Raw genomic sequence first — 22,973 nt, forward strand, 5'->3', positions numbered from 1 at the left:
GCGTTTGACATTTTTACATGTTTAAAATGTTGCTGAAGTTTTGTGCTGTTTGCCAAACTCATGCAATAAATAAATGAAGTATTGTGTTATTTAAAAAAAAAAGAAAGAAAAATCAAATCGTGTGGAGGCTGGATTGCCAGTGAGGCTGAGGTGGGGGGATGGGTCGATGAGGAGTCTGTCCAATAGATGACCAACAGGAGCCAGTTTGGAGACACTTGAGAGACAGAGCTGCAGGGTTTGCTGAGCCATGTACTGTGCTGTTGAGGGAAGAGTTTAGAATGGCTCCCGGAATTCTCCTTGGCGAGACCAGCTCCACAAAGGTAGAGCCACTAATGAGGGGCAGGCACCTGTATGCACACCTGTGATGGAGTGATGGGGCTTTGCTGCAGGACACTGAGGTGGAGGGTGTGGAAATGTAAGATGACTGCAACCCAGACACCAGCTGAGGTCAGTCTGCCTACTTAAACCTGGATAAGGCGGATTGGGATTCCCATACCTTGATGTGGGAAAGGTCTTGTGCCCTCCTGTGCCCCGATTTCTGCGAACTCTCAGGTTTAAACTCTTTTGGTCACTTCTGGCTCTGAGCCAATCCCATTTTTGGTCACCCTCAATCACCATGCCAGACTTGTGGTCTATCCATCACCATGTCGACCCAGATGCCCCTTTCTTTGAAGGGAGAAAGCCAGTAATTTGTGCAAGGCCTTGTGCACATGGCAGACGTTATACAAGACTTGGGGAGTTGGATGGGTTTACGTCATGGAGATGCAAAGAGCAAACCGCACTAAATTACCTCTCACATCTTCTCATTTCAAAACATTCTTTGGGGCACTTTAAGGGCAGCCACTTCCCACTGCGGGCATCCTCCCACCTGCCCCTCATTCTCTCATCTTCTTGTTGATATACCCGCTGCCTCTCCACCCCCAATTATTTCAGGAAATTCCAAATTCTTCTCACTATAGCACAGCAAGAGCTCCCTCTCACCCCTTCTGAGCTTAGTTCTAGGCCCATGTTTTCATTTCACAAACCAGTCAAATCCATAGTTGAGTAAAAGAGCATCTTGAGATGAACATCATCCACTGTGCTCAGAGGGTAATTATAGTCACAGATAACATTTTTTCAACATTACATACTTTTAAAAGATTATGGAAAATGTAAAGTACTATTTCCTTGAATTACTCTCTCCCACCTCGTCCCCTCTCCCCCTCCCTGGTGAACTCTCTCCTTTGGTAGTTGGAGACCCAAGGTGAAGAGTCAGGCACCTCCTGTCTGACGCCCCTCGTCTATGGGTAGGGCTGGCCCTGCTTTTCTGTCCCCTGCCCCATGCCCCCTCGCCATCAGTTTGACGGCTGGTTCAGTGCTGTTCTCCAGTCTCTCCTGATGACACCCCACTCCTGGCAGGAAGGTGTCTAAATTCGGGAGGGGCTGATAGACTGGGGAAAGAGGGCATTTCTTCTTCATATAGAGCTTTGTTCATAGTGTTTGTCTTAGAACCAACTGGAGGACATCCTTGCACCCAGTTCATCATTGTGGTATCAGCCTCATTTCTTATAACTGTGCCAGGCAGACAGGTCTTTGTTATCTTTCAAGTTCACCCCAGGACACCAAAGGGCCATGGCTGCTGGAATGGGAGGGTCCTGGCACCAGTAACACTAGGGACCTACAAGGATCCCTCTAAGGGAGCGGGAGCGGGCGTGTGTATGCGGGAAGCCTTCCCACACACTCCAGGCCATGAGTCCTCCAGCCTGTCTATCCATCCTTCTGGGAGACAAGCATCTGCTATTGTCAGAATCTGCCCTTGGCATTAGGCCTTCATAGAGTGAGAAATTGTGTCCCCACTGAGTCCACAGCCCAGTGGAAAAAGACTCAAAACAGATAAATCACTGTAAAATGTGCCAAGAGCTCCGTCTAGGGATGCAGCGGAGGGTCCCCACCGGTTCTCTGGCGGTTAGAACACGGGGGTAGTGGTGTTCCGGATGCAAAGACTGAAAGGCGTGTCCCAGGTTGCCTTCCTCTGCTAGACACCGGGTGCACAAGGAGACAGCGTCTGGCCTGGGGCTGCGGCAGACTGGCACAGGCTCTGGCACTGGGAGCTGACTCCACCCTGAGGCCAATGGGGCGTGGCTAATGGGAATGATGGGATTTGGGTTTCATAAAGTACACTCGGCTGCAGAGCAGATGAAGTCCTGGGGCTGAGGGAGCAGTTAGTAAGGAGGCTGGGCTCTGTATCCAGCCCTCACACTACTCCACACTCATGGAGGGCAGGCCTATGGCTGCTGTGCTCCCCACTCACTATTCTGAGCCCAGACTCTCACACACTGTGAGAAATCTTACAGAGTGTTATGGACCGAATGTTTGTGTCTCTCCAAATTCACATGTCGAAATCCTAATCCCCAGTACGATGGTACTTGAAGGTGATTATTAGGCTATGAGGAGCCGAATAATGGGATTAGTGCCCTGGTAAAAGAGACCCCAGAGAACTCTCTCACCCATCTGCCACATGAGACACAGTGAGAAGACAGCATCTATGAACCAGGAGGTGGGTCCTCACCTGACACCACATCTGCCCTTTCCTTGATTTTGGACTTCCAAGCCTCCAGAACTGTAAGAAAATAAGAGTTTGCTATTTAAGCCCCCTAGTCTATATGGTATTTTTGTCACAGCAGCCCAAGCTGAGACACAGTGAACACAGTCACAAGTTGAAACAGCCTGGGAAAGGTGGGGCTCCTTGCAGACACCCGCTCTAGGCATCACACACCTGTGCGAGGTGGGGGCGGGGAGGCCCGGGCCTAGCGTGGGTCCCAGGCTGTGCGCCAACAGGACGAGCTGCTGCGCAGGACGCTGCCACAGCAGGGACGCAGCCTGCACACCATTCAGGAACGGCTGCGCTTTTCTGCCTGGGTGGGGGGGGCGGGGGCACCTGGCTCTTTCTGACAGGTGTCGTCTTTGATCCTTTGGGCTCTCAGTCCCTGCAGGGGAGCAATGGTCATGGGGGTGGGGACAGGGACAGGGCTCGTCTTTGGGGCTGGAGGACACCCAGATCACCGCCTGGCTCACCCGCTACAGCGCCCTGGGCGCCCCTCCGAACTCCTGCCTTTACAGTGACGAGGGCAATGGTGAAGTCCACTTGAGGATGGGAAACGGGACCCCGAAGTTCTGTTTTCCTAGGGAAAAAGGAAAATAACACTTTGTCCAGACCAGAGTTTGATTGGATTAAAAAAAGTGTATTGGATTTCCAATACTAAATAAAAACATGGAATTGTTTTTCAAAAAGCCATAGAGTTTACAGCATCAACTACAGAAAAGGCCAAACAAGTGTGTACAGAAACTAGTCCCCAGCAGCCCTCCAGGTCCCTTTCCAGCAGGTGACAAGGCAACAGACACATTTGCTCCAAATCCTCCTGAAGGAATCTGCTGGTCTGCAGCTCTACTAGGACATTACAAGACACACAATGGTTTAATTTCAAAAATCACAGGAAAATGTAAGAAAATGTATTAAACTGTGAAAAGGTGCAATACAGAATAACTTTCCTTTTTCTTAATTTAAAAAAATCCCCCAACTTTGAACAGTTATTTAAAAATAGGCCCCTCCCCCCACCCCAGTTCTGTGGCAGTATCCAGGTGCCAAGGCCCTGAGGTAACCGAAGTATCAGGGTTCATGGGAGGGGACGCCCCGAATACCGAGCATGTTTCTTTGGGCAAAAGGTAAGACAGTTTCTGGGGAATCTAGCCCTCCTGGTGTCCAGAGTGCTCTGAGTGCTCTTTTCAGGATCAGTTTAAGTGCACTGGGTTTCCAGAATCCGGCCTGGCACTATCCTCCGTGACCAGCTAGCAGGGCAACAGGAGTTCCAGCATTGCACTTTTCATTGCCCCCAGTTAAGAAATAGAGTTCATCTTCTAGAAAAGCAAATGTGTGATAAGACCTAAATAGGGGAAATAACCAAGGTACAAAGGCAAGTGGGGTGCCTGTGTGGCCAGGGCAGAGCACAGGCCCCGGGGCAGGCGGGTCCGAGCGCCCACTGGTGTTCTCAGCAGCTGACCTCTTCTTGGCTACAGAACCAAAGCTCGATCTGCCTTCTGCACTGCCTTCCACACTCTCTTCTGGGGATTTGTTGGGGAGTAGGGGAAGATGCCTGAGGGTCAGTCCTGTATTTTTTCTTAATAGATTCTTAATATTAAACCAAAAAAAAAAAACTCAGCTCCTTACATTTTTAAGAAAGAGTACACAAGAACCTCCTGCAAAGGCAAAGGCTTCTTGTGTGGCCAGCCTCTCAGCACACCTCAGAGACCTCCTGCTGCCCTGTTCAAATCAGGGGCTTAGCTGAGCTGCTGGGATGGTGTGCGGGAGTCGGGGAGGCCGCTGTCCCCGTCCCCTGCTACGTACAGAACAATGTTCAGAAAGAAGTGGGGAGCCCCACTGGTGCTGCACCCCCTGCCTGCTTCATTCTTGCTAACGCCTTCCCCACGGGGCTCTGAGGCGTGGAAGTGAGAGCTGGACTGGCTGAGGACAGGAACTAGGGAGAAGCAAGGAGTCCTACATGGGAACAAAGCTCCCTCCTTAACCTCCGACTTCCCCGAAGGGAACACACGGTAACAGCAGGAAAGGGTCTCTATCCTCTTCTCTGATTTCCCAGGAACTCGGCCAGGCTCGTGCCCTGTCCTACATCACTCCTGCAATACAGCGCCTGACTCCTCAGCGTGGACATTCTTATCAGGATATGACCAAGACACCAGGGCGGCTACATCCTCGAACCCACCTATTGCACAGAAGAAATTTTTAATTAGATCCAAATGAAACTCCAGTTGCAACTTAGTGACAATAGAGATGGACATGCCAGGACAATGAAGAAGATGCTTCCATTCTCTGCAGGCTTCTGGAAGAAAGTACAATGACTGAAACATTCACAGGACCTCAGCAGCCCCTCAATTTCCAGTTCCCAACCCCCCCAGCCCCCCCACCCCAATACTGCAACTGCACAGAAAGCAACAAACAAGTCTTTTCAATGTTACATTTCATTCAGATAGATCTGTAATCTCACAGTGATGAGAGGAGAAAGTCAGGCCTTTAATAATTATAATAAAAAAAATAAAAAAGCTTACAAACAGCAATGCAACATTTCCTCCCCCCCCCCTCAAAGTGATGGATTAACAGCTGGTAGAGGATGCAATGACTCAGAATCAAAAATAAAAACAAAAACACAAAACAAGCCAACCCCTGGAACAACCCACACTGTCAATGACTTTCCATACATAATTCAAACAAGTAGTCAAATGTCAACCACTTGTGGAGAACACCACAGACTTCCTTGGTTGTTGATAGTGTTTTTCTTTTGAAGGTAAAATAAAATAGGACACAAATAAAATTGTACATAAATGCCAACATCTACACTCCATAAAGGCGATGCCGTCGCAGCATGAAGACACAGCCTGACCACAAAGTGAAACAGAGGTTGCACTTCTTGCCTCTTCCCTGGACACAAAATTTTGGCCCATGGTGCCCAGTCCTGCAGGGTATCGGCAGGCAAAGGGAAGCTGCCTTGACATGGCGTCTTCCAGGCCGACCAGGAGAAGGCAGGCGGCCAGGCCTGGAGCTGGCCCCACGCGGGGGTGCTGGCTGGGCGGCCTGCTCACTCTGTGTTTTCAAGTGCTGTCCTCTCGTGCTCTGTACAACTCCTTGTTTTCAAGGCTAAGTCCCAAGACTTCTAGACTCAGGTCCGGAGTCACGTCCCGGTCCAGGTCGTCATGCTGTCGTGATGGCGTTCAGGTCCTTCATCAGTCCTTCCAGGTGGGCCATCTCTTTGGTCAGCTCATCTGGTTCATAGCTCTACAGAAAAGAGAACACTGTTACCAGGCACAGTCCAAGCAGCCGTCCAGAAGGAGGGCCCACAGAGAGACGTCAAAGCGTCAAGTGGTCAGTGACAAAACTGCCTGAGAGACTGGACCACCCAAGCCCCTGCTGGCCCGGCAGCATCAGAGGTTGCAGGATGTGCCCAAGCCAGCAACCACCATTTCTTTCCACTGCAGAATACCTTTCCTCCAACCCACACTGCCAGGGTCACAAGGACCTCACAGGCCAGAGGCCCCGCCACTCGTCCCTTCTAATCTCTGTTGGACCCAACACAGTTGGTATGTCCCCTGTACCTCTGGGCCCCAAGCTCTCCTCCTAAGAGAGTCCTGTACCTGGAAATGCAGAGGCAGAACATACTTATTGGAGTGTGGGAGTGAAAGATCAAGGAGAGACCCTGTTGGTTTTTGTTTTGAGAGCAACCATTCAGGCACTTTCCTCTCCAGCATCCTGCTCAGGAAAGGTCATGAAGGGGGACTAAGGGGAAAAAGAACACGTGGATGGTTCAAACCAAGACAAGAGGACCAGAGAGACAGGACACAGTTAAAAGGAAGGCAGATGGGTGGGCTGGTGTGACAAGCTAATCCAAGCAGATCAAACCCTCAGCACAGCCCCAGCTCACAGGAGCTGCTCAGTGCTCGCCTGATGAGTGACTGAGTGACTCTGCCTCACACTTCTGGGCCAGCACAGAGTATCAGCGTGCCCAGTGCACTCTCAGGCCTTGGGACATGCACCTAGTCATCCTGGCGGGGCTGGTGGCCCTGGGAACTCACACTCTCGGAGTCTTCCAGCATCCTTGTGGTCTCCTGCACTTCAGGGGCACTGGGAACCACCACTGGCATAGGAGGCCGGCTCCTTCCTAAAGTCCCGATGGAGGCCGTCTTCACCGAGTGAATGTGATGATTTAGAGCTGAGGGGGAAAGGGCACCATCAGGTGTGTGGCTGAGCCTGCTCCCCTAGACCTCACAAAGGTACCCAAGGTCCAAATGCTGCTAAGGGTGAGGGACGCACCCAGTCCCAGGGCAGGGATCCTGCTCTGAAAAGGCACTGGAACAAGATGGCAGGAGGGAGAAAGAAGGGCATCCAAGAGGCCAAATGTTCCATTTGGCTTTAGAAAGCTCATCTCCTAGTCCAGTTGCTCTCAAAGTGTGGTGGCCCAAGGGCCCCTGGCAGGATATCTGGGAGGTCAAACCTCTTTTCATAATAACGCCAAGACAGTTTTTGCCCTTCCACCAATGGTACAAAAGCAACAGTGGGTAAAACTGCTGGAGCCTTAGCACAAATTAAGGCAGTGGCACCGAACTGTAAAGTTATTCATGGACATGCATACTTGTAAGTTTAAAAAGAGCCAGTTTAAGATCATCGTTAATGAAGTAGCAAAAATTATGTTATGAAATCTCAACCTTGATTACACATCTTTTAAATATTCTAAAATGAAAATATGGGTAAAATACTTCTGCTGTACACCAAAGCATAATAGCTGTCCTCAATAAAGGCACTTGTAATTGAGTTGTGAGCTGAACTGCTGCTTTCTTCACGAAACATCAATGTTAGTTCAGAGAAAGACTGACACACAAACCGGTTATTCAGACTTGAGCATTTGGCAGATATTTTCTAGAAAGTGAATGAAGTCAGTCACTTCAGGGAAAACAATGGACAGTATTTACTTTCAATGATAAAATTTAAGTTTAAAGTGAAAAATTAGAATTTTGAAAAACTTGTATCTGCCACCATGCGCTTGAGAGTTTCCCAATACTTACAGACGTTGGTGATATTAATGAATGTATTTTTAGATACTGTTTAACAAAATGTATCAAAATGTATCAAAATTCGGAGGATCCGTATAACTTAGTGAACCGTTACTTTCCAAAGACCAATATGTGATGTTCAGTACCACGCATTCAAAGTACAAGATATATGGATTTACTGGAACAGAGTACAAGTAATTATATGGTTTCTGATTCCACATTACAAACAAACCTATAAGAAACTACAACTTGTTGAGTTTTGCTGTAGTATCAAAAAAGAATATTCCACAGTTGTCTGAAAAGGTGATAAAAATAATCTTCCCTTTTCCAACTACATATCTGTGAGGCCAGATTTTCTTCAACCAAAACAACATATTGCAACAGATTAAATGCGGAAGCAGGTGTGAGAATCCAGCTGTCTTCTATTAAGCCAGACATTAAAGAGATCTGCAAAAATATAAGACAATGCTACTCTTCTCACTATCTTTTTATTTTGAAATATTTTTCATGAAAAGTATGCTATTTATCTTAACATGATAGATTTACTGCTATTTTTAAATGAATAGTTTTAAAATCTGTTTTGATTTCTAATATAGTAAATAATGATAGGTACAACCCATGTGAAGAAAAGCTCTTGTGCAGCTTCAACAGCTTGTACGAGTTAAAAAGCGTCCTGAGACCAGAAAGCTTGAAAACCAGTGATTTGTTCTGAAACAAACCATCATAATAGAGAAAAATGTTAAAGAGTAGGAGACAGAAAGCACGCCTTTGAGGTGAGAGGGCTTTTGTTGAGCTGGGTGAACTCGAGGAGTTAACTTTCCTTCTGCAGGGTTATTCCTCCACCTTAAGGTTCTTCCTTGTTTCCAAGTCTTGGCCTCCCTGACCCTTCTCCAGCTGGCAGGAACCCTATGGAGTGAGGCAACTCTGGGAGGAGGCTGGGCGGACCAGATCTGTTGTTCATACCCATGCCACTGGCTTTTACCACCAAGGACTCTGCACCCAAAACACAATTCAGAAAGTCAGCCCTTGCTCCCCGCCAAATTATTCTCTGGTTTATATATGTTCCCAAAGGAGGAGCCCTTATACTCCCTGCGAGGGGCAATGCACCCTGCGACACTAAATTGCAGGGATAAGCTTGGAGGACATTTGCTTTGTTACTCTGCAAAGAAGAGGTGACTTGTGCCATAAGCCAGAGCCAAAGGGCCCCTCCAGTGGTGCTGCTGTCCCCACTCACCTTGCTGGGATAGTAATGGTGTGCTTGGCAATGCTGGATCATAGGTGGGAGGACCTGGGGGAGGGATTGCTGGCACAGCAAAGCTCTTCAGTGGGTGGGAAGGGCGAACGTGGGCTGTAGGAAGACTCTGGCCTGAATCTTCCTCTTGGGAGCTGGCCAAGTAAGAGGAGCTGGTAGCACCTTCAGGATCCTGGTGATCAGTACAGCATGTTTGAGACGAGGAGGCTGGCATGGTGTCAGTGCTGGGGGTGTTTCGAACAGATTCTACAGCAGGAAAGTCCAAATGTTAGCATTTATTTTACCATTGAACATATGCACATTCCAGGGTTCTGGCTACCTCTAAGGGCTCCTGAAACCAGCTCAATAAGCACTTAGGATCAATGCTAGTCCAAGGGAACATGAATTAGCACCACTGTCAAGGCTAAGTAAGAACAGTCTAATCTAAGAGTCCCCAACAATTCTGTCAACCAGATGCTGGATTTGTTTCACCTACACAACCAAGTGGTCACAATTTTATAGATTTAAAGTTCTTCTCAGTACTCACTATGGAGCACATATCAAGGTTCCTGAGACGTTGTCTACTAAGATGTAAATAAGAAGAAAAGAAGGGACTTCCCTGGTGGCACAGTGGTTAAGAATCCGCCTGCCAATGCAGGGGACACAGGTTTGAGCCCTGGTCTGGGAAGATCTCACATGCCACGGAGCAACTAAGCCCGTGCACCACAACCACTGAGCCTGTGCTCTAGAGTCCGCGAGCCACAACTACTGAGCCCATGTGCCTAGAGCCCGTGCTCTGCAACAAGAGAAGCCACCGCAACGAGAAGCCCGCGCACTGCAGTGAAGAGTAGCTCCCGCGCGCCGCAACTAGAGAAAACCCGCATGTAGCAACCAAGACCCAACGCAACCGTAAATAAATAAATAAATAAATAAATAAAAGGAAGAAGAAAAGAAAATGGAAAATTTCACTCACTGATTGACAGTCTCAGAGACTAGCCTTTCACAGACAACATGTCTTACCACCAAGACTGGCTGGGTACCTGACCAGGACCAGCTCCGCCTGCGAGGCCTGGTGGTCACTGCACGCTCTCTGGCTACTGTGCACACCCTCCCCAGAGCAACAGCCCCACAGCTCAAGTGAGACCTGGACAACCAGACAGTCCAGAGGTCTGTAAATGGCTTTAAGATCATGCCATGAGGTATTTGGGGGTCCAGAGAAAGAAAAAGCCTGGAGAAGGGGAAAACTCAAGAAGAACATGACAAACATCTCAAAATATGTGAAGAGGGGGCTTCCCTGGCGGCGCAGTGGTTGAGAATCTGCCTGCCAATGCAGGGGACATGGGTTCGAGCCCTGGTCTGGGAGGATCCCACATGCCGCGGAGCAACTAGGCCCGTGAGCCACAACTACTGAGCCTGCGCGTCTGGAGCCTGTGCTCCGCAACGGGAGAGGCCGCGACGGTGAGAGGCCCGCGCACCGCGATGAAGAGTGGCCCCCGCTTGCCGCAACTGGAGAGGGGCCTCGCACAGAAACGAAAACCCAACACAGCCAAAAATAAATAAATTAATTAATTAAAAAAAAAATGTGAAGAGGGGTCAGAGTTGTTCTGGAAGGCAGCATGGGGGGTAGAAAAAGCACTGGCTTTGGAGTCAGATAGACCTGAACCCTAACCTCTACATACGAGCTGAGCGAACTTGGCAGTCACCAAATCTCTGAATCTGTTTCTTCACCTATAAAAATAGGGAGAATAACACATAATTCACCGAGGATTAATTAAGAAAATGTATGTGAAGTGGTAGACACAGGGTTTGAGTAATTGATAAGGTTCTTTTCTTCGTAAATTACCCGAGTGCTTACTCTGAGCCAGGCACCATGCTAAGTGCTTTATACTCATTGGCTCATTCAATCCTCCTCGTAACTCATTAGACACTGGGAGGTTAAGCACGGCCCAAGGACACAGAACCGATGGGGCAGGATTCCGAATCCCTGCCCGAGTCCCAAGTCCATGCTCCAGCCACTACACATCACACTGCTCTTCCATGCCCAATACCACCCGTCCCCCGACTCTGCAGGGGCAGAAGCAGCACCAAGTCCCAGGGACACCATATGAGGAAGACCTTTCAAACAGTGTGAGCTGGTGCAGATCACCATCCCCACCCTGAGGAGGGGTCTGGAGGATACCAGCTCAGGGCCATAGGCTGCACCAGGTAGCCTGAAGGAGGGCCTCCCTTGATTCCTAGAGTCCTCAACCTTATCAAGGAAAATAAATGCTTTTAAGCAGTAATGCATGAGCAACCTGCAGAAATCCAACCTTTCCCTGCCTTTGTTGCTGAGATAGCAATGAATCTGTTCCCTTGGGCTCTCAGGAGATGGGCCATGGCAGTCATGAGTGCTACTCCCTTAACTTAAAGGCCTTGGGTCCCAGCAATGAGGGACTCATACACCCTCCCCAGGTGTTGAGAGCCTGGCTGTGATAACCCTCCCAGGCCTAGGTCACTTCTCGTCCTTTCCAGGGTGCACTGAGGATCCCACTTCTTATGCTTGCTCAGGTCAGCTATCGCCACACCTGGGGAGCTGCTGGTCCCACCCTGTGTGATCCTGGGCCGGGTGGAAGCTGGTTAGCGAGGGTAACAAGGATGAGGAGAGAGAGAGCAGGCTCTAGCCTGGACCATGTCAGATTGTACTGGCAGATATGTTAAGTCAGCTCTGGGCACACAGGCCTACCCTGGATGCCTCAACTGCCTTAATTTGATGCATACGCTTCTGAGGGCCAGAGATGGTGGGAAACGTGAAAAAGGAAAAGAGGGTTGCCTACATGAATCAGAGTGTGGAGCAACTCCAGAGGGCACCAGCACACTGTATTCTCTGTGAAGGGTGTGCCCTGAAATTGTGCAACACCTCTGGCCCACGAGGGAAACTATGCTGTAACTAAAACTTCTGCTTTGGTGAGGGACCTACTTCCTGACTGACCTCTCAGAGTTGTCTAAGACACACAAAGTGCACAGTGGCCGAGCGCTTGGGCAAGTGGAAAGCACGCTTTCTGCATCAGGTGGTAGTGACATAGTAAACGTCCAAGGAAAAGACACAGCCAATGCCCTCTAGAGCAAAGACGGCCCTGGACAAGGTCTAGTCATGCCAAGCCCATATCTACAGGTCTGTGGTAACACTGGGCTCTAGAAACATAGGAAAACACAACAGGAGGAGAACTTTGATCACTTCTAGATACCTGCTCTACATTTCAAATCCATCTTCAGTGGCTCCATTACAAGTTTTACCTTCTTTTATCTCCTCTGGTCATTAAAACAAGGAGCCCTTTAGTGGTACAAATAGTTACTTTTCCTCTTTTTGCTTTCTGCCTGAATCCATACAGAACCAAGCTTTTATCAACACTGGACCACTTGGACGAGGGGTGGGCGGGAGCCCTATGCTTCTTGCCAACCTTCAACCCCCTCCTTGTCCAAGAGGGAGGAGGAGGGGGCTGATCTGACTGGGAAGACCCTGCCATGCACTTAGGTAGGCCCATATCCCAGCGGGTGAGGTCTTTCTGCATTAAAAATGGAGAAACAGAGTCAGGACACAAAAACCACTTTCTAAGAGCAGGTTTGGAGGGCTGCTTTCTTGTCTGTTCTATCTGAGATTATGTCTGTGAGGCAGCCTTTGGTTCTCCATAGCCTCCTGTAGACTGTCTTTCCCTAAAGGCAGGACCCCACACCTGGATTTGGAGGGAGGGAGAGGCCAATTTTAGACATGAGTTCAAGCAGCATTCTCCAAACCAAGTAAAGGTTTGGGAGTAGATAACTTTCAGAGTTATCAGGCATCTCTTAATAAGCTTTGACCTCCATTTGATGCTTTGGGTATGTTTATAATGGATCAAAACGTAAAGGAGGAAGGGATGTTACTGGCAACCCAAGCTTCCAGCATGAAGTTTTGAGGTTCTTTTAAAATGGAATTCACTTGAAATTCCCTATTTTCCAGAACTACCAAAACTTAGTTCTACTAGTAACATATGTAAATATTAAAAGACAAGTTTCAGATGATGGAAAAAGAGTACATTGTATAGATGAGAAATGGGTTTTTTTTGCACCTTAAAACTGAGAAGATGGAAATTAATTTTCAATTAATGAGGAACAGTATTTATTCCATTTGCTGTCCTCTCACCTTCACTTTTTCTTCCTTAAAACTGTTTTGATAAAGCTGTTTCTTAAGATTTCCAAACTGGGGCATGTTAGTCTGGCAATGTATATCTTTAAATACACTGCAGATCGTCAGGCTAATTTCCTATCTATTTTTAGAGATGATCTATGCCTGTGAGCCCTTTCTAATTTCAGTCATCCACTAGGCAACCTGAGGTTTACAATATGCATAAGCTCAACATGGCCACTGGCCCTGCTGTCCCAGGTGTTGCTCTTACTTTGGAACACGGCAGAAGTAAGTAATTAAGACCCAACATTAGAACTACCTTATAGCTGCCCTAAGAACCTTCCCAACATTAGGCAAAGGCAACATCTAGTGTCTGAAAATCACCCAGAATACATTTTCCTTTCAAACTGGAGGATTAAAAAAATAAACAAACTGAAAATATGACAGAATTAAGATGCAAGGTGAGGAAACAAGACATGGTTATGTGATTAGAGTTACGTTTTTACCAAAACAACACCTTGCCCTAAGCACTTAAAACTTAGAGGAAAAAAATGGAGTGAATTTTATAGAAACAAATTTGAGTCAGTAACAGAAACGTTATGATAAACAAATAACACTGAAAAAAAATTCCAAATCGTTCTAAGCAGGGCAAGTCCTCCCCATTGCAGCCTGCCGATGCTTTTCGGAATGCTTTCCGCCTGGGGCTCCATCCTCATCTCTCACCTGTGGAATTGGCCCTGTCTGAAAGGGACATGGATGTGCCAATGGGCCATGAGCTGCCCGGGTGGTAGAGATGACTGCGAGCTGGAGAAGCGAGGCTGCTGGAGTGGAAATGATGGTGAGGGTTATCGAGGGAATGGATGGGATGGGCACTAATCACAGCTGTGAATGAACACAAGACAGAGAAATGCTTAACATGCTTGCACAGACACACACATATCACAGTTCAAGAGCAGTTACCCCGCGCCCCCCTCCCATACTGTACGACCACTTCCTTGGCTTTTTGGTGGCAGCTGGCTGAATTTGGACAATTAGCCATGGGTTTTACACTTGCTTTAAAAAATCAACACACTCCTATGCATACGTCTCTAGATATACACAGAAAGAAAAAACCCTGAAGATTTTTACTAAAATGTTAACAGTGATTATCTTGTGGGGAAGAGTGGTGAAGAATTTTTTAAAAAATTTCTTTTGGTTTATCTTTATTTTCCAATTCTTCTACAATAAATATGGATTATATGAGTTATTATATGAGTTATTAAAAATATCTACTTGAATATGTCATAAAATATAAATCCATAAGCAAACAAATGGTGGTTCGGGTATCTATTATTTTTTTCTCTTGCTTAAAAAGACAGAAGTCCGTTTTCCTTTGAGTATATTCCTAATTCATTCTGTCTTTTCTTACTTGCTGAATGAAGCATGAAATAGGTATTTAGGCTGAATGAATAGTAGCTGTTTAATCAGTTTTCATCTTAAAAGGCATGCAAGTGGAACTGAACTCTTACGGTCCAATCTAGAACTAAAAGCATGAAACACAGGCCTAGGGCACCATCTCTTCCTGCTTCCAGTCTGGGAGCTCAGCCACATCCATTCACATATTAAAAGATAAATGGATTTTTCCTAAATTGCCTCTTTCCTTCCCACACTGGCTAAGGAATTCAATTTGCTGCATTTAGCAAACAAATCCAAATTTTCACACAGATGTTCCACATACAACTTTCTATGAAGACAAAGTGCTTCTTTAATGAGGCTTCATTATCGATCCCACAGATGCAAACAAACAAAATCAGAAGCCCAGTTGGGATATAAACTTTTCTTAGGTACTCCCTTAGAGTAGCTGGAGAAGCAGAATGTTTAACATCAAGATAACCAGCTCTAAATCCCCCAAACAGGTAAGCAGGCAGGGTTGGCTAGAAACACATGGGATCTTTTTATTCTTCCCTTTAAGCAAGGACTTCACAAACTTTGTGATAAAACTTAATTTGCCTCTGGAGTCTATTAAAATGTCTTGTCACCAAGAATCTCCCTAGATCTTTGGGGAGCCACTCAACATGACTTTGGTGAAGAAAATCCCAGTCAATAAAATAGAGGCCTTTATTCTGCAGCTTTCTCTTTGCCACGTGCAAACAAGCAGGTGGCACAACCAGCCAGGGACCCTGGAGCACTGCTACCCCTCCCCCGCTCAAGGCCTGGGAAACTAATCCGGGGCTTTCCCTGCCTTCAGGGATCAGAAGCTGCAGGTGGTCCCTTGGAATAAAACACAACTTGGAAAACCTGGCTGAGGAGAGGTCTTAGGGCACCTTGGCAGTCAGCATCTCCTCCAGGGGAAGACAGGTAGTTTTCAGAAATAGGGCGTTTCAGAATCAATGTTTTCCAGAATTAAGGCTAGGGTGAGGGGAAAAGCCTCCTGATTTTTATCTAAGAAGTGCAACTTGAAAGTGTTTTAGGTACAGAGAACTCTCACAAAAGAAAAACAAAGTTGACTTTAAGGCATTGCCAGTTTTTCCAAATTAAGTAAATTAAAAATGTGAAAGTGCCTGTCTAGAATACAGTTGGCAATCATTAGCTATTAGCTGAATCAGAATCCAATGCTTCTGGTGCAAGGCCTTTGATGGAACCTCATCCTGACACCACCAAGCCTTTCTCAACAGTGCTCAGACATTTAAAGCCATGGTAGGTGGATGGGGGATGCAGACTCCAGGGAATCCCAGCTTGTGAAAAAGGACTGAAGCCACGTGGGGAAAAGCATATCTCTAAACCTGAAGATCACAAGTATATCTGGGAACCTGGTTTCAGATTCTTGAATTAAAGAATCCACTCACTCATCCAACTGTTGAGGCACAAATTAAGTAATACTGTACATTTATGCATACTCCTTCCCACACCAAAAAAAGAAAAAAAACAGGAATGCCATCAACTAATACAGCACATCTTTTCTGTGTAACATATTTAAAAGTAACAAATCTAGGAATAGGGGTAGTCAAATTTTACAAGTTTTAAAAATAAGCCAGTTCAGGCAAGAACTAAAGTCTTATATAAAACAAACAAGTAAGTAGACAAGCTACCATCTTCTTATAAATCAAAAGCAACTGGAATGGAATAATTTACTCTTTTTGGACACTTCTAAACCTGGGGAGCCCGTCCAGGGCACCTCTGATGAGAGGGAAACCGGTTTTCCTTGCACACTTCCAAGTACAGGCCCCTCTTTTTTTTATCATGGACCCTAAGCAAAAACTACTTTGTGCAGAAATGACCTATTAGCAAATCGGCCCTTTCCCTTTCAAAGCTGATTTTTAGAATCTCATGCAAGTGACAGCGTGTGTGCAGACATTTACACTCTCAGGGATTCCACCAGTTTCCAAGTGTATGGTGCCATCTTCTGTGTGTAGGATATCTGTGATTATTTAAAATCTCTGTCACTTGTTAACAGGGACGGCTAACAGTTCTGAAATGGGACATCTTTTAAGAAATGAATAAAAATCCAAAAGCTCATTTAGGTTAAACTAAAAAGTGATCTTTCAGGATCTGAATCTAGGCATCTGACAGTGTTAATGTTTACTAACCTACTGTTCAGTCCAGAGCAAATAACTTCAAGATCAAATAGTTTTTTAAACTTGATATTGGTAGGCAGGTGGCTTCTTATCTCTCTAGAATGGCACAGAGGACCCTCAACCGGAAGTCCCATTGTGCCAGCTAATCTGAAAGGCTTCCCCACCTTGAAAACAGTAACAGGGAGAAGAAACACTAGTTTAAAAATATAATTGGTCTGTCCCATTGCTTTTTGGTTTTTTAATCATGACAGTTAACTTATTTTGAGTTTAAAATATTATTAAAGGAGGCTGGGCAATTTTCATGCTTATGAAAGTGAAGCATGGGTCAGATAAGGTTGAAAAATATTGCTTTAAAAACTCCATGCTGTCCACCTAAAACTCCTCTAAAATATAACGTCTATTAACTAAAAAAAAATTCCGCAGGTGCCTATCAACACTGATTATGTATCGGGAAGCCTAAGGAATACTGTGACATCTAGCCATCTTCAGCCCCATCTCTCCTGCAGAGACTCGATGTACTTTTAAAGAGACTGGTCACTTCCCTAATGCCTGGGAGACTTGTGGAAATTGGCTTCTTAGCTTATTTGCACTGAAATTAAAGAAGCTACTTGCAAGAATAAACATTAATTGCAAAATATGGCAAATGTTTGATACTTATTCCCTCAAGGTGCCAAAGCTTTGGTAGATTATTTTTTGTGTTAGGATCAAGTGAGGTCAAAGAGATCATTGATAGTTGTTCCCCAACATGACTGGATAGATTGGCAGCCCTCGGGAAAAGACAAGCTTTTAACTTACGCTGGGGTGGCTGGGAGTCAAAGGGCATCATCATTTTTGGTCTCATTCCCCGCCTTCCAGCCAGTGTAGACATGCTGTCCTCTGATTCATGCCCTAGACATTAAATATGGAGGCTGGTTACAAACACGTGCCCTAGGCCAACGAGCAGCCTCAGCAGTAAAACATGTTCAAGTGGGGGATTCAGGACTCACAAACAACAATGGGACAAGGTGTTTCTGCAGAAAGTGAAATAAAGAGGAAAATGACCATTAGCGCATTACAGGAGTCCCTGTTGAGTCAACTCAGTTTACACAACGCTGACTACCATGCTTCATTGCAGGTCTGTGAGGAAGAGCAGCCAGACCAAGAACATGCTGAACACCACAATGAGAGCTGGGGTCCACCTGAAGGGACTGAATGAAATGCACAGACATAGGCTAGGTTGTCTCAAATGCTTGAATGTCAGGTTGGTGAAGCATGATGAGAGACGTAACAGAGCTAGAAGACTGTCTCATCTGGGTATAGAACCTCTCCCCCCTAACAAGCTAGCTATTCTTCATCAGAGGTTGATTCTGTAACACACATTTCTTTAACCCTAACCTCGTATAGGAATCACCAAATTAGGGCAACCTTACAAAATGGAAAATGGTTTAAATGAAAATAGTCTCCAAACATTTGGGAAAAACCTGCACCTCTATATGAATTCCGCCTTTGATGGATGTTGCTGTCCATGGAATTGTCAACCGGTGTGATATCTTGAGAGTTACGAGGAATTGGAGTATCAGTCATGATGGGGTTTGGGTCTGGAGACTTATCAATGGGTTTCAGCTCCAGTCTCTCATGATGGATCCAGAGGTCTGGGGGTTTGACATCTTTGGAGTTCCCTTTGTACTTGTGGGAGCCATTCACTGATTTGCAAGCAGCTCGTTTCCTAGGTACAAAATTAAGAGGATTTTTAAAAGTAACTCTTGAATATTATTAGTCAAAAGGTTTGAATGATTAAAACTTCCCTTCTGAGAGATGCTTCAAGCAAAATCAGAAACAAACAAACAAGAAAAACAGAGTCAAGAAGTTTCCTTCTGGGAATAGTAAGTGTATCTCTGCTTTGTCCACATATATTTAGAGGTATGTACATGGGCATATTTGAATATTGCCTTGTGACTTTTTTTTTGAGTATAAACAGATTAGACAGCATTTTTGAATCAAATAATCTCTAAAGCAAAAGGTTTCTCCCCAAGTTTCCAATCAATAGAGAAAGGACCCCATTAACTAGAAATATAACAATGGAGTAGACATAGAGTCTGCTTATAAAGGAGGAAGGGAACTACATTTTAGGTAACTCAAACTAGGACCACCAACTGGGTAAAGTCAAGAATGGGGATGACAGTGTCGACTTTTCTGTGCCTTAGTTTCTCCGTTAAGTCACTCACCCAACTCAATAAGCATTTATTAGGTACCTACTGTATGTCAGGTCCTATGCTGGATTGCTGTACCCTCAGCACTTCTGGCCAAGTGAGGAAGACAGACACTGAACTATTATTTTTAAATGTTCTGAGCTTAATGAAATGCCAAGTGTTATAGTAACCTCTTAATAGCTGGAGATACAGTGGACAGGAAAAATGTGAAGGAAAAAGTGACATTTAAGCTAAGACCTAAATGGGACAGGGCAGAAGGTGCATTCCAGGTGGTAAAATCAGATTATGTCAGAGCCCTGAAGCACACAGCAACAGCCTGGTGTGTTAGAGGGACTGTAAAATGTCCTGAGTGGTGGGAGTGTATGAACCATGGGGAGAAGGATATGAAATGATGCTGGCAAGATGGGCAGGGATTAGATCATAAAGGGCTTTTAGAGCCACGCCAAGAGTCTGAAGTTCCCTCTATGAGTAAAGAGAAACCCCTAAATGGTTTTAAGCAGCAGAGTAAGGAGATGAACTCTGAGTTAAAAATTTAAACCATCTGGGATGTGAAGAATGGATCTGAGGGGTAGGGGACAAAACAGGAGGGCCATTAGGATGCAACTGCAATGATCTCAGCCATGACTGATGGTGGCCTGGGACAGTGAGAATGGAGGAAAGAGGGAGATTTGGCGGTCATTTAGGAGCCCAAAATGACAAGACTTGGTGAAAAAATGGATGTGGGAAAGGATAGGAATAAAGAAACAAGAGAAATAAAGGATTATGCCGAGGTCTCTGGCTTAACCCATTTACTAACACTGGGGAGAAGCAGGTTTGACAGAAAAGATTATAAATTGTTTTGGACATGCTAAGTGGCTCTGAGACACTAAAGATGAAACATAAAACAGGTAATTGGTTCTGAGACTGAGGCAAGCCTGAGACTCAGAAGAGAGAGGCCTTGGCTAAAGAGAGAAATATGGGAGTAGCTGAAATTCAGAAGTAAATGAAGCCAAAGGAGCAGGTATCACTAGGAGAGAGCGTAGAAAGAGAAGAGAGTAATTCTAGGACCAGGCCCTGAGGAATGTCTGTATTTGATGGCTGAGTAGATTGGAGAGGCTGCGAAAAAGAACACACAATCACGGAATTCAAGAGAATGTTTCAAGAAGGAAGGAGTAGTTGACTGTGTTCAGTGTTGAGAGATTAAGATAAGGACTGAAAAATTTCCTTTGCCTTTAGCAATATGGAAGTCACTGGTGACCTCAGCAAAAGCAATTCTGCTGAAGCAGTAGGGGCAAAATTTGGATTAGAAAGGACTGAAGTATGAATGGGCAGTGAAAAAATGGACAAGTGAGTGTAGACAAGTATTCGAGAAATTTGTGGTGAAGGGAAAGATAGAGATTTGTAAGTGGTTGGTGGTAAGGACCACGCAACAGAGGAAGGGTTATAATTATTTCTTAAGATAGAAGAAGTTTGAGCACACTTACATGCTGAAGGGGCAGAGCCAATAGAGAGTGAGAGGTTAGCTGTGCTGGAGAGAGGGACAACCACAAGTACAAGGTCTCAGAAAGCAGGAGACACTGGGATCCAGACGGTAAGTGGAGAACTGGTCTCTGACAGGAGGAAGGGGGAGAAAATGATTATTCCCAACATGGAAAGGTTTTTAGATTTGATGGTGGTACACTGAGGTAGTTCTTGTCTGTTGAGAGTGAGGGGGCTATAGAGGGATGTGCTGAGAAACTACAAGGGGCTAGACTCTAAATACTCTGTCAGCTTTGAGGTTGTAAGAGTCTATAAACAACTACAACTGAAATGGGAGGTGCCTCAGGTATTAAAGAGGAAGAAAAGTACTAAGAAAAGCTCACATATTTTCGATGGTCAATGGAACACTTGGAAAGCAGGTCACTGGGGGAGGAGGAGGGGAAAGCTCTATGAAGACTTGATACAATTCTTTTAACCAAAGGGACACAAATTATAGGACCTGCAGATGCAAATACAGAGTACAGAGCCTATTACAAACTCATTTTCCTACCTCTCAATCTGAAGACTAAGTACTTTATTTTTTATTTACTTTGAATTTTAAATCCCCCCAAACATTAAGGAATTCTGTCATTTTGTTTTTTCAGATTCTTTTAAATAAGGATCTCAAGATGTCTAAAACTAGATGTAAAATCAAGTCCATAAAGATAAATGGGAAATGCTGGAAAAGAAGCTTATAGAAAAGTTGTAGCATAGAAAAATGTAATCTCTGAGGTTTTAAAGAGAAACAGTTTTCTACAATCAAAGGTAGGTAGGGAAAGCTGTAAGAGGCAGCAATCAAGAGGCTTATAAAGGGAGCCCCCATTCTCTTGGAAAAATGATGAATGTAAGCTATAGAAAGCTATTTTATTTGGGCAAAAGAAAGATTAAAAACATCACATAACCTACAGAAAATGACATAAAGCCATTACTAGTAGCAGTTAGATGGTAGCTTGTACTTGCCCTCTATTTTGAAAACAAACAGATTTATCGTTATTAAATACACGCATCCTTGCCTTGGGCAGACCAGGTCTGATGATAATCACACAGACATGAATTTCTCTTTTCTCTTTATGGAGCAATACCTCCATCTTACGATCCTTTAGGATACTGCAACTAAAGTTGTTCTATTACCCATACTGTGTTTTTGCTATTAGGGGTAACTCAAGAATCTCCTTTTTTATGGCATCTGTCTTGCTGGCCAGAGATAGGAGTAGAATATGACCTAGGGTCAAGGATTCTCTCAGGTTCAGGAGTGTAGGCTGTTATCAAGCACCACATTATGGAATCACCTTGCTATCTCCTCTAGACAATTAGCCGCAAGCCTCAAAATCCCAGAGGAGTTCAGAGCTCAAGCCACCTGACCTCTCTGCTAATGTGATATGCTGATTCTAAGTAATCCTTTCTCGTTCATTTAATCAATACATCTCTCCACCGCATTCCCCCCACCCCACCTCCTGCAGTCCCAACCTCAACTTCTACACTTGGTAGCACTTCTTTAAAAATACTCTTAAGCTTAGATTTAGAGTCTATGGTCTATGGTCTCCGTCCATCTCAGCTGACATTTGTGCCATGAAATTCCACAAACTCCTGTGCATCTGGTTCACTGTGTGCACAGAGACAGACAGTCTTCCAAAGGGGCCCCCAACAAGGCTGGACAGTGTCCACTTTCCTCTCCAGATCGATTGTCTACTTGGCTCTGTGACTTGAGAGGCTGAGTTAAATGAACTATATCTACATGGTAACTCTGTCCCTGGCTTCCAGTTGCTTTGGCAGGTAGAATGCACAGGCCAGACACCGGAAGGTAGGAGGTATTTTCTCTCCTGCCCCCTCACTGCTGGGCTACAGGTTGGCAGTAGTTACACTCCTGCCACCCCACACGGTTCCCGTCGCAAGCCCTCTCCCGCTGCTTCAGATCCCTGAAAACAGCTCTCTCTTTATCAGAAAAACCCCTCGCCCTTTTAAGGGTGACGGTGGCCTATCACTGCTGCTGGCCCTTGAACGCTGCTGCCTGACGCTAACCCCACCTAGGACGTTGTAAATGGTCCCTTCATTAAAGCCTCCCTCACCCCCTTTCAGTGTGCCACCTCTTTCCTGCCAGGACCCTGAATGACACACACTTAATAAGAGGAACCATTCTGCATTTCCTTTAAAAAGATTTAAAACGTCGCTTTTCACATATTTTATGTTTTAACTCTGTGTACAGCTCCAGATACAGAAGTCACATAGAAGCAAAAGAATACATACAAGAAAATGTATGGGCTACGACTGGGGCTCCTTACTTTTTCTGGTGAGAAGTGGTACGCCTGGTGCAAAAGACAGCGACGATCACGACCACCACGATGGTGATGACGCCAACGGAAACGATGATGACCAGCAGCATGTTACTGTCTAGAGGAGAGGTGGGGCTTCCATGAGGGCTGTTACTGCCTGGAAAGGGAGAACCGTACGCTTGCTAGCGTTAGAGAATTCTAGCATAAGGTCAGGCTACAGAACCGTCATGTGAGTATAGATACTTCTGTGAGCTTCTTGACAACAGTCATCGCCGTGCCTTGTATAAAAGTGCCTCGTGAACGTGGTCATCTCCACTAGATTATGAAATCTAGAGAGCGGAGTTTCTGCCCTATGCACAGTACCTTGCACAAAGCTGGTGTTCAATAAAAGTTTCTCAAGTTATACTGAACACTGTGCTTGGACAAGTAAGGGCGTCTGTCTCCTGGTGTCTTATGTTGTATGTAAATTCATTTTATAGAGCACCATTTGTGAATCATTTTAGT

At 45.5% G+C, this 22,973-nt stretch overlaps 1 protein-coding gene across 5 annotated transcripts in view; it reads right to left on the bottom strand.

Annotated features, from left to right (window-relative positions):
- Positions 1 to 5,041: 5,041 nt before the first annotated feature.
- Positions 5,042 to 22,973, bottom strand: part of NEO1 (neogenin 1) — a 250,724-nt gene continuing 232,792 nt past the window's right edge. For 2 of the 5 annotated variants that reach the window (XM_059912799.1, XM_059912796.1), the window contains exons 22-28: positions 22,479 to 22,626; positions 17,980 to 18,218; positions 17,309 to 17,401; positions 13,683 to 13,841; positions 8,825 to 9,088; positions 6,616 to 6,752; positions 5,042 to 5,821 (exon numbers count right to left, since the gene is read on the bottom strand). In XM_059912799.1, the coding sequence (XP_059768782.1) occupies positions 5,738 to 5,821; positions 6,616 to 6,752; positions 8,825 to 9,088; positions 13,683 to 13,841; positions 17,309 to 17,401; positions 17,980 to 18,218; positions 22,479 to 22,626 (1,124 nt within the window). In that variant the 3' untranslated portion in view covers positions 5,042 to 5,737. The remainder of the gene's footprint in view (positions 5,822 to 6,615; positions 6,753 to 8,824; positions 9,089 to 13,682; positions 13,842 to 17,308; positions 17,402 to 17,979; positions 18,219 to 22,478; positions 22,627 to 22,973) is intronic. The other 3 variants (XM_059912801.1, XM_059912800.1, XM_059912797.1) reach the window with 2 other exon arrangements.

This window comes from Balaenoptera ricei, chromosome 2, assembly GCF_028023285.1.
Source record: "Balaenoptera ricei isolate mBalRic1 chromosome 2, mBalRic1.hap2, whole genome shotgun sequence".
Taxonomy (NCBI): Eukaryota; Metazoa; Chordata; class Mammalia; order Artiodactyla; family Balaenopteridae; genus Balaenoptera; species Balaenoptera ricei.